Source organism: Cetorhinus maximus, chromosome 11 (assembly GCF_964194155.1).
Source record: "Cetorhinus maximus chromosome 11, sCetMax3.hap1.1, whole genome shotgun sequence".
Taxonomy (NCBI): domain Eukaryota; kingdom Metazoa; phylum Chordata; class Chondrichthyes; order Lamniformes; family Cetorhinidae; genus Cetorhinus; species Cetorhinus maximus.
Genome location: NC_135889.1, coordinates 27,362,040 through 27,378,763, shown reverse-complemented (window position 1 = coordinate 27,378,763; position 16,724 = coordinate 27,362,040). Strand labels below are relative to the sequence as shown.

Genomic DNA, 16,724 nt, shown 5'->3' with positions numbered 1-16,724 from the left:
TTGACAAGTGTGACATGCAGAAGTCGGGACTTACCGTCAGGGACTTGCTCACATCGTGGACATCCAAGGAGCAGAAGATGCTGGAGCCCAACAGCTACGGGACCCTGGAGGAACATTCATCGCATACTGGGTGGATTCTCAGGGACATGGCTCCGCCACGAAGCAGCTCACAGAAGTTGGAAGGTCACCATTGAGGGTCTGCTTCGGGACATCAGGGTCTTGGCCATGGTCTGCTACGGATGATTGTTGAGGGGGTGGAGAGCAAGGTGAAAGTTGCACTGGGAGAGGAAGGTATGTCGGGGTGGGGTGAGATTGGGAAGAACTTGTGTGACCTCATCCTCTGGTGAGCCTTTGTTATCTGTGACCCCCTTCCCTGGCTGCAGACCGCTGATGCCTAGTGGCTGACCATGTGCAGATCCTGTCTCTGAACTATCTTTTAAACTACGTGCAGTGTCATTTTCTGAGCTGGTTACTGTTAAAGTGATAAATGGCGTTTCTTCTTTTACATTGTCTTCCTTCACTTTCACCTCTTTCTCCTCCACCACTGCCTGGTCAGCTTGTAGTCCTTGGGTATCTGATAAAAGTTTGAGGTTGGGTTGTGGTGGAGACATGGGGAATGCAAAAGATACATGTTCTCTTTACCTGCAGCTTATAAATCAGAAGATATTGATGGATGAGAGAAAGTGGGGTGTGAAGAGGAGGATTGGGTATGAGCATACTGCCTTCTTTGAAGGTTTCAGCCCCGGCCCTGATCACAGCATCAGGCGTGGCTGCTCCAATGATGGCGAGGACCTTATGCTCCATGGGTGTAAGGGCATGCAGCCAAACCTGTCCCCTGCTGGTGGATCTCTACTACCTCCAGTTGTGTGCCACCCTGTACTGAAAGGGGGAGGGAAATCTGCCAGTAAGTGTGGTGCAATATGTTTGGGTGATCTGGCTGTCATGGTTGAATAGCTGCATGTGTGTGCTAACTGTGATATGTCTTTGAAGCTTGTAGCAGTACAAAGTGTCTGAGGCTGGGGTGAAGCTATGAATGTGATGTGAGTGGTAGTTGATACAGATTGTTGATAGGTGAATGGTGGGGTGTGCTGCATTCTCATATATTCCTGGCTAGTTTACTCACATTCCATTTTTGCCCTTTTAATCAAATTTTTGGTAAAACTTACTATTATTCTTGGCAACATTATAAACCTCTTCTGTTAATATAATCCTATACTTAACCCCCTTAGTAAACCACTGATGGATTTTTCTTGCTGAGTTTTTTTTTCAATACAATGCATTTTTGTTGAACATTTTGAATTGTTTCTTCAAATGTTTCCCACTGTTTATGTGCCATCATAACCTTTTACTCTATTTCCCCAAATAACCTTAGACAGCTCTCTCCTCAAACCAATGAAATTGGCTTTGTTTAAGCTTAACATTTGTGATACAGGATATCACTTCCAAACTTAATATGAAATTCAATGTATAATGATCACTATTTCCCAGCGGACCTTTTGCTATGACATTACTAATGAACCCTGCCTCATTGCACAATACTAGATCTAAAATAACTTTATCCCTAGTTGGTTCCATAATGTATTGCTCTAAGAAACTGTTGTTAATGCATTCTACAAATTCATCTTCCAGACCACTTTTGCCAATTTGATTGATCCAGCCTATATTAAGATTAAAGTCCCCACAATTATTACATTGCCTTTCTAACAACGTTCAATCATTTCTTGTTTAATTTTTGCTCCACCTGCAGTATAACTGTTGTTCGGGATCTATAAACTACTCCCACCAGTGTTTTCTGTCTCTTGTGATTCTTAATATCCGCCCATACTGATTCTACTTCCTGATTTTCTGAGCAAGATCCTTTCTCACTAATATCCTTATATCATCCTTTACTGTCAGGACTACCTTCCCTCCTTTTGCAGTTTGTCTGCCTTTCGTGAAATGTTGTGTATCCTGGAATATTTATTTCCCAACCTTGGTCACCTTGTAACCATGGGGGAATTTTATGGCCACCCCCCACCAGCGTACTTGAAGCTGTATTTAAGATAAAGCAGGTGGCCAGCCTACCAGCTTCCTGTCCGCCTGTGAGCAGTAAGGTCAGTGAGGCCATTAAGCTGTCAATTGAAGGACCTCATTCTGCCTTTGCAGCCATAATATGTTTGTGAAGGAAGGTGAAAGGAAGGTGACTAGCCCACAACATTAACAGCTTGAGCTAAAAAGCGGTCTGGAAGGGAGGGGGTACTTCCTTTGGAGGCATCCCCTATGCCCCAAAAGGGACATCCCCTGAGATGGTAACCCCATTCTCTAATCTGCTTGACCCTATGGCAATTAGTGCATGGCTCAGGTAACAAGCCTGAAATTATTACCTTTGAAGTTTTGCATTTAAATTTGGACCATAACTCCTCAAGATTTCTCAGATAGAAAAAGCAATGAAGCAGTGCCTTTCCCTGGCCTTTAAAACCCAACCCCCACCTCCACCCAAACACCCCATAGGGTCCTCAATTCCTCCCTGACCAAAATTCATGAACATACCTTGAAGTATGATATCCATTTTCCTCCTTCTTGGGAATTCTTGTTACCCAAGCCATGTGCCAATTGGTATAGGTTGGGACTTCCTGTTCCTCACGGATGAAAGTAACGGAAGTCCCACTCTCACCTTGTTAAGGCTGCCCCAAGTGTATTATCGCTGTGGGGCAGCCCGTTTTATAGTTGGTGAGGTGCCGACTAACCACTCCACCACCCCCATGCCTCTGTAATAGCGATTAGATCTAAATCATTTATCTCTATTTGTGCCACTAGCTCATCTATCTTATTGGGGCTGCTTCACACATTTAGACGAAGAGCCTTTAATTTTTTTCTAAAGACTATTCTTCGCATGGACCTTATTTTCTGATGCACCATTACCATTAAGCTCTCTATCGCTTCCTGTCTCACTCCGCTGGTCTTGACCCAAATCACTACACAGTTCCATCGTCTTAACATTTCTCTTTAGATTTCTAAATCTCCCTTCACCAGAAACTTCTCCCCTACAAGTGGAGCCCATCCAAAGAGAACAGCTCCCTCTTTCCTGACTACTGATGCCTGTGCCCCATAAATTGAAACCCCTTCCCACATCATACTATGTCTAATTCTCCAATCTACTTGACCCTATGGCAATTGGTGCATGGCTCAGGTAACAAGCTGGAAATTATTACCTTTGAAGTTTTACGTTTAACTTTGGACCATAACTCCTCAAGAGTTGCTGAAGACGGAGGATGCTCGTATCACACTACAATCATGGAAATGAAGTGGATAGATTAATTTTGCATCTTAACCATCCCATTTCTAATGGGCATGGGAACATCCTGAACTGTGGCCCCTGTGCTCAAACGTCAGGACAAATGAATTTCACATTGCCTTTGAACCCTCAAATACATTGACCCATTCTAATGCTGTAATAGTATCTTTGGTCAATACTGCTGCACCCCATTGTTTGTCCTTTCCTACTTTCTTGAATATGTTCCATCAATAACACCTTTGTAGCCTGACAATTCATTCTACCCCACCACCTCCGGACCATAATCCCACTTCTGAACATCAAGACCAAGTAGCATTCTGAAGAAACCATATTTAGATTCAGGACCCTAGTTTCAGACTCAACTTCTTCACTCTCCATCCTAATGAACAATTCTATCATTTTATGGTCACTCTTCCCCAAGGGATTCCCACAACAAATTGTTAATTAATCCTTTCTCATTGCACTTATCCAGTCTAGGATAGCCTGCTCTCTAGTTGGTTCCTCAATGTATTGGTCTAAAAAACCATCGTGTACATACTCCAGGAAATCCTCCTCCACAGTATTATTGCTAGTTTGGTTTGTCCAATCTATATGTAGATTAAATCACCCATGATTACAGTTGTATCCTTATTGCATGCATCTCTAATTTCTTGCTTAATGCCTTCCCTTACATCTCCATGACTCTTTGTGGGCCTATAGCCAACACGCACCAACATTTCCTGCCCCTTTCTGTTTCTTATCTCCACCCAAACAGATTCCATATCATGATTTTCCAAGCCAATATCCTTCCTTAGTATTGCATTGATTTCCTCCTTTCCTAACAGTGCTACCCCACCTCCTTTCCCTATTTGTCTGTCCTTCCTAAATATTGAATACCCCTGGATGTTCAGTTCCCATCCTTGGTCACCCTGCAGCCATGTCTCCGTAATTGAAACTATATGATAACCGTTTACATGTATTTGCACTGTTAATTCATCTACCTTATTACAAATGCTCCGCACATTAAGCTACAATGCCTTTAGACTTGTCTTTTTAACCTTGTTAGTCATCTTGGCTTTATTTTGCACTATGACCCCATTTGTTTTTCGCCCTTGTTTTTTCTGCCTTCCACTTTTGCTTCTTACTTTTCTATCTTTTGTTTCTATCCTTGTTTCCCCCCTCCTCTGTCATCTTGCTCAGGTTCCCATCCCCCTGCCATTCTAGTTTAAACGCTCCCCAACAGCACTAGCCAACACCCCCCTGAGGACATTGGTCCCGGTCCTGCCCAGATGCAACCCGTCCTGTTTGTATTGGTCCCACTTTCCCCAATGCCTCAGGAATCTGAATCCCTCCCCCCTACACCATTTCTTCAACCACGTATTCATTCAAAATATCCTGTTATTTCTACTCTCGCTAGCACGTGGCACTGGTAGTAATACTGAGATTACTACCTTTGAGTTTCTACTTTTTAATTTACATCCTAACTCCCTATATTCAGCTTGTAGGACCTCATCCCTTATTTTACCTATGTCGTTGGTACCAATATGTACCATGACCACTGGCTGTTCACTGTCCCCCTTCAGAATGCGCTGCAGCCTCTCCAAGACATCCTTGACCCTGGCATCAGGGAGGCAACATATCACCCTGAAGCCTCTTTTGCAGCATAGAAATGCCTGTCTGTTCCCCTTACTATTGAATCCCCTATCAGTATAGCTGTACCACTCTTCTCCCTCTCCCTTTGTGTAGCAGAGCCACCCGTGGTGCCATGGACTTGGTTCCTGCTGCTTTCCCCTGAGAAGTCGTCTCCCCCAACAGTATCCAAAACGATATATCTGTTCGAGAGGGGGGCAGCCACAGGGGACTCCTGTACTACCTGCCTTCCTCTACTCTGCCTGGTGGTCATCCATCCTCTTTCTGCCTGTTCAGTCTTTACCTGCGGTGTGAGCACCTCACTGAACGTGCTGTCCACGATAATCTCGGCATCGTGGATGCTCCACAGTGAATCGACCCGCAGCTCCTGCTCCGAAATGCGGTTAGGCAGTAGCTGCAGCTGGACACATTTCCTGCACACATGGTCGCCAAGGACTGCAAAGTGTCGATGACTTCCCATATAGCACAGGAGGAGCATATCACGGGTGCGAGCTTTGCTGCCATGACTTCCTTTTAGATTAAGTTTGCTAGTTACTCAGTTTAAAGAATACTAATTACACTAGGGGCTTTATTCCACTCCAAACACTCCCACTACAGTCCAAAGTCCTCACCTTACTTTGTTTAAGCTAATGGGCTGCAGCAGTTTAACTGGTAGAAAAAATAGAAACAGAAGTACTCACCTGACCCTACTTACCAATCAGCTGCCTCCCCTGCATCACATCGCTTTTTGAATCATGGCGCCAGTTTCAATTCCACCGCCTGAAGCTCCTGAGGGTGCGCCTCTCCTCTCCAGTCTCGGCCTCTGTTTTTCGCGCCCTTTAATACTGTTCTCGCTGGCCTCTCCTCCTCAGCTTCGGCCTCTATTTTTTGCACCCTTATATACCGCTCTCGTTGGCCTCTCCTCTCCGGTCAGTACTGAGTCCCTCTGGAACTCTCACTCTGTCCTCACGCTGCTCTCAACCCAGAGTTTCCCTGGAACTCACGCTCTGTCCTCACGCCGCTTTAAGCCTCGAGTCTCCCTGGAACTCACGCTCTGTCCTCGCGCTGCTCTCAACCTGGAGTCTCCCTGGAACTCACGCTCTGTCCTCACGCTGCTTTAAGCCTCGAGTCTCCCTGGAACTCACGCTCTGTCCTCGCGCCGCTTTCAGCCACGAGTCCCCCTGGAACTCACACTCTGTCCTCGCGCTGCTCTCAACCCGGAGTCTCCCTGGAACTCACGCTCTGTCTTCACGCTGCTTTAAGCCTCGAGTCTCCCTGGAACTCACGCTCTGTCCTCACGCCGCTTTAAGCCTCAAGTCTCCCTGAAACTCTCGCTCTGTCCTTGCGCCGCTTTCAGCCCCGAGTTTCCCTGAAACTCTCGCTCTGTCCTTGCGCCGCTTTCAGCCCCGAGTTTCCCTGGAACTCACGCTTTGTCATCACGCTGCTTTAAGCCTCAAGTCTCCCTGGAACTCTCGCTCTGTCCTCACGCTGCTTTAAGCCTCCAGTCTCCCTGAAACTCTCGCTCTGTCCTCGCGCCGCTTTCAGCCCTGAGTTTCCCTGAAACTCTCGCTCTGTCCTCACGCCGCTTTCAGTCCCGAGTTTCCCTGGAACTCTCGCTCTGTCCTTGCGCCATGTTCTGCCCCGAGTATCTCTGGAACTCTTGCTCTGTCCATGTTCAGCCCTGAGACCAGCTCCCGCTCTTTTTAAATCTCTGTTCTGACTCTCAGTTCCCGCTCTTTTTAAATCTAACCGCGCTCTCACACTGCCTCCCAGTCCCGCTCTGGTCTCGGGCCTGGTTTTCCTTGCAGTTTAAAATCACTGCTCCTCTCATGCTACTTCTCAGTCCCACTACATTGGCAGCAACCTCTTCTCCAGTGAAGATACGTCCAAAGCACTCATTTTGGTCCCTAGCCATGCCTTCTGCACAAGCTCTCCTTTTTGTTCCCTTTGCTATTAATGCTTTTAAAAGACCTTTGGGTTCCCTTTAATATTAACTATGAATCTACTCTCATACTCCTATTTTTAAAGTGTTTTGGACTTGCTCCTATGTTAACTGTTAATGTATTCCCGTACTCTCGCTTGCCCTTGTAATACTTATTTTTGGATCTCTTCTGTATCTTCCTTCAATGTTTATTCAATTTTTCTCCTGTACTATCAAACTTATATTTCTCACAATCCTCTTTTTTCTCTTTCCTTTTAATCTTTATATCTTTAGTGAAACAGGGAGCTCTAGCTTTGCATGTACTTCTCTTCTCCCTGGTGGCAAAGTGTTTATTCTATACTCAAACTACACTATCTCTTCTTTGAATGTTTCCCGTTTCCAATTGCAACAGTGATTACAATTCCAAAAAGTATTGAATATAAATCAATTTGGGCATTCTGAGGATTTGAAAGGTGCAATATAAATGCAAGTCTTTCTTTATTTCTTTCTCATTTTATTACTGGTATACCTACCAAATATTGATTCCAATTCACATGGACCAGATCACCTTACATTTCACTGAACTTGGCCATCTTCCTGTTAAGTATTTCTACCCTTGATTATTTTGTGTCATTTTTCATAATTAGTCTGAACCTGATAGAATGTTCACTATTCCCCAAATGGCCCCTGACTAAATCATACTTTGTTCATCAAAACCATCTTTGCATCCTTCCTTCCTCGTTGGGCTGGAAACACTCTGGTCCACAAAGTTCTAATGTACACAATTCACAAATTCTTTCTCCCCTTTGTCCTTTACACTTTTATTATCCCAATCTATTTTAGAATAATTGAAGGCTGACAGTATTTCTTGCACCTTTCTGTAATTTGCTCCTCTGTCTCCTCCCAACTATTTGATAGCCAATAGCATAATGGTTCCTCAATTGTTTCTTAATTCTAACACAAAACAATTTTCTCTCAGCCCCCTCCCTTTCCAGTCCTTTAATCCTTTATTTGATCCATATTACCATCACTCTCTCCTTGTTAATCCTCCGTCTTTCTTGAACACCCTGTAGCCTGGAATGTTAAGTTTCCAACATCGCCACCATTGCCATTGCCCCTCGCACCTCCACCCAATCTTTGTACCTGTTTTGAACCAGAGCGGATGTACGATTTCTGGCTGTTCTGTTTCCCACTCAATAAGTTTTGTACTATCTTGGTTATGTTCTTTAACCTGCCACCAGACAACACATCACGAGGGTCTCACCCATTGAGATGGATTTTTATTTTGGGGTTGGGACCCTGACATTGGGAGAATTAAAAGTTTGTTTGTAGAGATGACCAGTTAATGACCAGGGAGCATGTTCAGCATCCAATGAAAATGGGTGCGCCCCTGAGGCTCAAAGGCCAATAAAAGGTCCTTCAGCAATGACAGACCGGTGGATGCTGTGTCCAAGATGGGAGCTGCAGAAACATGTAAGAGAAAGAGAGGGGGCCTCACGATGAATGTGTCCTCTGAAGGCATGATAAAAAGTTTTACATTTGAAATGGCCGCAACCAGTAGGCTGTGATAGCCGTGATGGTGACCCTGCATGGCCAGTGGCTTCAGCTGTGACCTGTGGTCTTGGTAGGTGTGGGTTTGGGTGTTCCTCGTTGGATTGAACACTGCCCCACCACCTTCTTTCCCACCCCCCAACCCCAATTCTGTTCTGCTGCCAAGAGACTTTCTTTCATTCCCTGGCTGTTTCTTGTCTGTAGTGAGAAGCCCAACTCATTCAGTTGCTTTAAAAGGCCTTTCAAGTGCTTTAATTTTCTGTGCACCATCTGTAGCTGGGTAGCCTTCATCCACTACCCGCATTTGCACCCCCAACCATGCACTTTTAAAATGATCCAGAGGCAGGAACATGCCGGCAAACTAACACGCCCACTCTGAGGCCAATTCTCCAGCCCTCCAATCTCTGATCCTCCTCTGACAGAAATTAAAATTCTGTCCCTTTCACCAGAGTCTATCAGAATAACTTTTAACATCGCCACCATTGCCATTGCCCCTCGCACCCCCACCCAATCTTTGTACCTGTTTTGAACCAGAGCGGATGTACGATTTCTGGCTGTTCTGTTTCGCACTCAATAAGTTTTGTACTATCTTGGTTATGTTCTTTAACCTGCCAGGGGCCATACAGTTAATAGAACTGTGTTCCAGTAACGACCTGAATTAATTTCGGTGTGCTGCCCAGGAGGCAAAATAATAAGAAAGTTCCCAATCTGTCCGATGTTTCTGTTTAAAAGAACAAACATATTTTCAGTCCATCATCAGGTTATACTTGAGGGGGGTTTCTGATGACGGCTTTATTTTTCAAGACAAAGCTTGAATAACAAACAATTTTGCTTTCCATTTCTTACAGATGGTGTTAAGAGGGATGTTGTGTTCCTTGTTGATGGATCAGACAAAGTCAGAGCTGCTTTCCCTTCAGTTCAAAGATTCATTTCTAAAGTGGTCGATAATCTGGACATTGGACGTGACAAAGTCCGAGTTTGTGTGGTGCAGTATAGTGATAACCCCAGAGCTAACTTCTACTTAAACGACTACACCACAACGCAGGAGGTGAAGAATATGATAAATAGTCTCGGGCAAATAGGAGGGAGTCAAGCCAACACTGGTGCAGCTTTGGACTATGTCAAAGATACCATCTTTACTCGATCTGCTGGTGGCAGAGCAGAGGAAGGTGTACCCCAGTTCTTAATCCTTCTCACTGCCAGCAAGTCATCCGATGATGTTAGTCAGGCAGCATTAGCCCTGAAAGAGGCTGGAGTAGCACCTTTCAGTATTGGATCAGGAGACGCAGATGAAAATGAACTCCAACAGATTTCACTGTCCCCTGATTATATTTTCAAGGTAGATGATCTGCGGAATGTGGAAACACTACAACAACGTCTGGAGTCACCACTGAGGATACTGAGCAGAGATCGGATTATCCAAATCCGGCCAACTGTACTTGAAGGTGAGGAATCTCTGCTTTGTTTAAATATCACAAAATTCACATGATTAATAGTTTTTGTGATCAGATGATTTATAATGAAATTACTATCTGTGCTAACAGTAACGAGAGTGTGTAACATGATGATGGAAACACAACACAGCAATATATCAAATATATACTAATAAAATCTCAGTGCAATGTCACTGGTCTCAAAATATTTCCTCACTGTTAATTTGACTGGCCTCTGGTTGCCATGCTTATCCCTCTCCCCTTTTTTTGTACAGGAGTGTAACAGTAACAATCCTTCTGTTCTCTTGCGCCACCCTCATACTAAGGAGGATTAAAAAATTGTGGCCATATCCTCCATAATTTCGACCCTTATTTCCCTCAGCAAACTTGGAAGCATTCCATCGGGCCTGACAACCTTGCTACTTTCAGCAATGCCAGCCAATTAGTTAATGAGGGAGTTTGGCATAAGAAAGATTATTGTGGGACTGGAGAAAATTACCGCCCACAGTATGATGTACAGAGTCAAATGACAGTATACAGAGGTTAGAATGGTGAAGGGAGGTCTGAGAGAAAGTGGCATGATGACCGCACCTCGATAGGGCTGTACTTTGAGGATATGCATATGGTTATGTGTTACCAATAAACAGTTTATGTTCAACCACATGCTCAAAACAATCCTTCAGACCTCTTTTTGGGAGACCAAACAACCTTCCAACATGTCAGCAGGGGAAGGATCCCAAAATCCCAAGGCACGAAACCATAGCCTCAGAGAAGCTGAAGAAAGAACCCAACATCTCAAGGCACGAAAACAAATAAAACTGAAGCCTGACCTGAGCGAAATACACCTAATCTGAAGACACAGCTAGAGACCACCTAAAAAGAAGTTCCACTGCAGACGTGGACGACCATTTCCAGACCTGATTGAATGCAGAGTCAAAGGACCTAGCCAGATCACAAAAGGCTGAGCAAAATTCAAAAAAGAAACAAAAGGCTGAAGGGCAGAAGAAGAATCCGCTGTGCACATGAAAAGCCAAAACTGATCGAATGCAAAAAGGTTAATCAAAATTCAGGGAAAATACCATTGCGAAGCCTGATCAAATGCAGAGTCAAAGGACCTAGCCGGATCACAAAATGGGTGGACGAAATTCAACAAAAAGCTGACCTTACCTTTTAAAGAAAATCTGGGCACTAACCAGGCAGAACATAATGATTGGCTAAGCAGCACAGCTAGAGGAATACTGCAGCTGAGTTCAAAGTTGGTGCCGTACCACATGGCAGCTGAGCTCGAATGATTGAAAAAAAGTTTTTAAAATAGTAGCCTGAGCTGAAAATCACCTTCCATTTGATTCACAGGCTTAAACAATTAAGTAGCTGGCCCAGTCGATTTGTTTGAAGATTTCCTGCAGAATCGCTAAGTTTTTCAAATGACTCCACGATTGCCGTGGGAGCCCACCAAAACCCGACAAGCGCAGGAAGAAGAGAGAAGAGAACGGTTGCTGTGGTGCCATTTTGAAAGAAAAAAATTAAAGCTGTACTCCCCTGTTCTTAAAAACAGCCATGGATTGTAAATTAAAACTACCAGATCAATTTGAGCTTATGCAAGGACCAAACCAGAAGCAAAATTGGGTGTCATGCAGAAGAATTGTTTTGGATTACAGGCTTACATCAGGATTAGGTAGGAAATCAGAGGAAGTGCAAGTTAATGCACCCTTGTACTTATTTGGTGAATTTGCCAACAATGTAATCGTAAAACATAAGAATCCTTCAACCATATTTGATAAGATATTGAAAGCCTTTGACAAGCATTTTAAACTCCAAGATTTGGAGAGCGCAGACCTTAAAAAAAGGTATTCAGTGCCCCCAATTAGAAAAGGGCAATGGGACTCCAGGGAGAGGAAGACAATACTCAAGCAAATCACATGATGGTAGCAAACCATATCAGCACAATGAAGTGCATGAGCTGAAGAGTTTAGGGCAGAGGAAAGAAGGTGAGAAGCAGCTGAAAGGCTTAAAGGTAGACTTTTTTGAAAATGCTGACACATTGTCCAAACTACAACAGCAGGTCGCAGTGTGAAATGAGCAGGTGGCTGTGAATGAAGGAAAGGTATCTGGTGTAACCCAAAAACAACAAAACCTGCAAAAAGAAAATGAAGCTATTCCACAGGAAAATGTTTGTATCAAAACTGAGTTTGAAGGAGTTGGCAAGAGGGCAACAAGAAAATAAACAGTTGAAAGAACAGCTATTCGTCTTTCAAGATCAAATGCAAAAGGAGTACATAACCCTTCAGCAACATGACTGTTGACAAATAAAGACTACCTTGAACAGCAGAATTGAAGAAGAGCAGAACAAAGCTGAAGAGACTTGTTGAATTACAAGAAAAGTCAAAACAAGGTAATTGAGCTTCGCAAGGGTAAGGAAAACCTGTTGAAGGACTTCCACATGCTACAAGTATCCCTCAGGTCAAAGTTTGTTCCTCTGGAAAATTATGAAGAGAAACAAAATTAATTTAATATCGCTCTAAACAGACTAAAGAACTAGTTGGCAGCAATATTAAGTATTCCTCGAGGAAGCCAAGAAGTACAAGAAAAAGACTGTAGAGCTGAAGAACCAGCTGAATGGAAAAGAGGAGGCATTAAAAAGGAAAGCTGTAGAGTTTTCCAAGCTGCAAGCAGATACTGAAGCCATGGGAGCCTATTACAGAACTGAAACAAATTAAGTCTTCACTGGAGATTGACCTGGCCAACAGTGAAACCAAAATTGAGGACAAGGACAAAGCTCTGCTGCAGTCAGACATCAAGGCAGCATTTTACTGAGTGCGGCATCAAGGAGCCCTAACAAAACTGGAGTCAATGGGAATTAGGGGGAAAACTCTCCACTGGTTGGAGTCATACCTAGTACAAAGGAAAATGGTTGTGGTTGTTGGAGGTCAATCATCTCAGCTCCAGGACATCACTGCAGGATTCCTCAGGATATTGTCCTAGGTCCAACCATCTTCAGCTGCTTCATCAATGACCTTCCTTCCATCAAAAGGTCGGAAGTGGGAATGTTCGCTGATGATTGCACAATGTTCAGCACCATTCATGACTCCTCAGATACTGAAGCAGTCCATGCCCAAGTGCAGCAAGACCTGGACAATATCCAGGCTTGGGCTGACAAGTGACAACTAACGCACATGCCAGGCAATGAGCATCTCCAACAAGAGAGAATCTAACCATCGCCTCATGACATCTAATGGCATTACTATTGCTGAATCCCCCACTATGAACATCCTGGTGGTTACCATTAACCAGAAAATGAACTGGACTAGCCATATAAATACTGTGGTTACAAGTGCAGGTGAGAGGCTAGGAATCCTGTGGTGAGTAACTTATCTTCTGACTCCCCAAATCCTGTCCACCATCTACAAGGCACAGGTCTGGAGTGTGATGGAATACTCTCCACTTGCTTGGATGAGTGCAGCATCAACAACACTCAAGAAGCTTGACACCATCCAGGACAAAGCAGCCTGCTTGATTGATAGTCCTTCCACAAACATTCACTCCACCACTGACGCACAGTTGCATCAGTGTATACCATCTATAAGATGCACTGCAGAAGCTCACCAAGGCTCCTTAGGCAGCACCTTCCAAACCCATGACTGCTACCATCTAGAAGGACAAAGGCAGCAGACACATGGGAACACCACCACCTGGAAGTTCCCCTTCAAGCTACTTACCATCCTGACTTGGAAATATATCGCCATTCCTTCACTGTTGCTGGGTCAAAATCATGGAACTCCCTAACAGCACTGTGGGTGTATCTACACCAAAGGGAATGCAGCAATTCAAGAAGGCAGCTCACCACCACCTTCGCAAGGGCAATTAGGGATGGGCGATAAATGCTGGCCTAGCCATTGATGCCCACATCCTGCAAATGAATTTGAAAAAGACAGAAATAAGATTGGAAAATGTAAATTCAACACTGAAGATCAATGAATTAGAAGGAAAAGCACTGGAGGTCTCAAATTTACTGAGAACCATTGAGTTGTTGAAAAATGACACTGCTGAAATGAAAATCAAGTACCTGGAATGTCAAGAAAAAGTTGAACAGTTGCAAGAGAAAGTAGAAAATCTCAGAAAGGAGCGAGAGGAGTCTCGGAAACAATTAGCAGAAGTAAAATTATAGAATGTGAGCTTGAAGGTTAGCACAGAAGAGTTAGCCTCTGCTAAGGAAAACTTATGTGTAGAGAATCAGCTTTCAGGTCTGGAAGATGAGTTTGCTGATGAAAAATTAGAACTTGCTGAACTTCAAGTATCGGAAGTGTCTATTAAATATCATTATGAATGCTCAGAACAGTTGGTTGGATGCAGAATTAACAACCAAAGATGATGAAATGTTGGAAGTTTTTTGTGAAAAGAGCAATGAAATTCTTGAACTTCAATCCAATCTGAAGAACATTAAAGATGGAATATGCAGAATGGAAGAGCAAATCCAGACTTTAAAAGCAGATGAGGAAAATTCTAAGAAACAGATTGAGGATTTAGCAAATGAATTGAACAAGTCTAAGGAGCAGCCAGTGACCATGGAAGCAAGACTCTGAAAGGAACTGAATGCCCAGGTCAAGTTGTTAAACTTGAATAAGGGTTTTGCAGATAACTCTGAATCAAAGACAGCTGAACTCACCAGATTAGTGGCCAAACTGAATGAAAAGCTTGAAAAGGAAGTAGAAAATAAGAGAGTAAGCAAATATTTGGCTAAAATTGTGAAAGCAAGTGGAAATGAAGGTTTCATTTTTGAAATGTCAGCTTCAAGGAAGAACATGGCGGAGCCCAAGGAAAAAGAAAACCCCCGAGTATTTGAAACACCAAGTACTACAATTTCAATTTTCAACCAACAAAATCAGCCCAAGACAATTGAGACCACCACTGCTCCGAATGGGAAGAGAACAAGCTTTGGATGAGTTATAAAAGCCCCCAGGGCTTATAAAGTCAGAGACTTGATGGGGAGGAGAAGGGGTAGCACATAAAGAAAGATTGTACTGTAAATATATTGGGTTGACTTGGGGAAAAGTGTGGTATAATGGTATCCAGCATAGCAAGGGTTAACGTCGGACTGGAGAACACAACATGATGTAGAGGGAAACATGAAAATAGACAAAGGGCAGGATGGCGTAGAGAGAGTCTGAGAGAAGTTCGCATGATGATAGCATCTAGATAGGGTTATACATTGGAGATATGTATACAGATATGGGTTACCAATAAATGATTTATGTTCAACCACACAAGCCTCCAATACTCTTAGTGAGACACCAAACAACCTTACAGCAGTTCCATCCTCCTTATCAATCTTTTTCCTATCTAATATTGCTACTACCTCCAATTAATTGTGACATTGACAGCATCCTCTTCTCCGATGAAGACAGGTGCAGAGCACTCATTTAGGTCCTCAGCCATGCCCTCTGCAAAAGCTCTCCTTTTTGTTCACTAATCCAGCCTCTCAGTACTTATGGGCAGAATTTTACATTCGGCTTGCAGGCCAGAATGTAACGCCGGAACGTAAATGGCACACAATGATGCCGGGCGTGCGTCCCGACGTCATCACGAAGTTGCACAATATTTCGTTCAGCAGGTGCGCACTGGGGTTGGCTGCGCACCTGCCGATAATTGAAAGGCCTATTAAGGCCATTAACCAGGTAATTAACCTGAATTTTACACTGCCCATCCAACCATACAGTTGGCAGGCAGGCGAAAAGGCCAAGCGGCCTTTACGTCTTTCAGGAAACCTCATCCATGAGCTGGATGAGGTTTCCTGAAACTATTACATATTAAATAAAAGTTTCATTTGAACTTACAAACATGTCCCATCTCATGTGACAGTCACATGAGGGGACACGTTTCATTGAATTTTTCTGCCCTTTGTTAAATTTTTCAAAAAACTCCGTGCCTCAGGGAGATTGAAGCGTTCTTTCGCGTGCATGCGCAAACTGTGCATTAGGTCCAGCTCTCCCTCCTCCCCCTGCCCGCACAGGTAGCACTCAGCACTACTGCTTGCGATTCATGCAGGGCGGGCCTTAATTGGCCCGCCCGCGTGAAATTGCGGTGCGGAGCTGATCACGGGCGGCAGTTGGCTCCATGACTGCTCCCGCCGAGCCCACCCGACGAAGGACAAAATCCTGGCCTATATGTTTTTCAATTACTTTTGGGTTCCCTTTAATATTAGCTATGAATCAATTCTCATACTCTTGTTTTTAAAGAGTTTTGGGTTTGCTCCTATGATAGATGCTAATGTATTCTCATACTCTAGCTTGACCTTGTAATGCTCATTTTGGACCTCTTCAGTTCTTTTAAAGTTTATTTCATTTTTCTCCTGTACTGTCAAACTTACATTTCTCATAAGCCTCCTTTTTCTCTTTCATTTTAAACTTTATATCTTTAGTGAACCAGGGAGCTTTAGCTTTGCATCTGCTTCCCTTACCCCTGCTGGCACAGTGTCTATTTTGTGCTCAAACTACAGTACCACTCCTTTGAAGGTTTCTGTTTCCAACATTACAACAATGGTTACAATTCCAAAACATATTGGTTGTAAATTCTGAGGATGTGAGAGATGTAATATAAATGCAAGTCTTCCTTTATTTATTTATTATTTTATTACTGGTATACCAATCAAAAGGATTTATTCTAATTCACATGGACCAGATCACCTTTCACCTCACTGAACTCGGCCCTCTTCCTGTTAAGTATTTATTTATTACTTTGTGTCATTTTGCATAATTAGTCTGAACCTGATAAGATGATCACTGCTCCCCACAAGGTCCCCGACTAAATCATACTTTGTTCATCAAAACCATCTCTGCATTCTTCTTCTCTCGTTAGGCTGGAAACACTCTGATCCACAAAGTTCTCGTGTACACATTTCATAAATTCTTCCCGCTCTTTGCCCTTTATACTTTTATTGTCC

General features: G+C 43.6%; 1 protein-coding gene across 1 annotated transcript in view; it reads left to right on the top strand.

Annotated features, from left to right (window-relative positions):
- LOC144686457 (collagen alpha-3(VI) chain-like) overlaps positions 1-16,724 on the top strand; it is a 254,671-nt gene that overhangs the window by 88,683 nt on the left and 149,264 nt on the right. Inside the window, exon 9 of the mRNA XM_078551696.1 lies at positions 9,203-9,799. Within this exon, the coding sequence (XP_078407822.1) occupies positions 9,203-9,799 (597 nt within the window). The remainder of the gene's footprint in view (positions 1-9,202; positions 9,800-16,724) is intronic.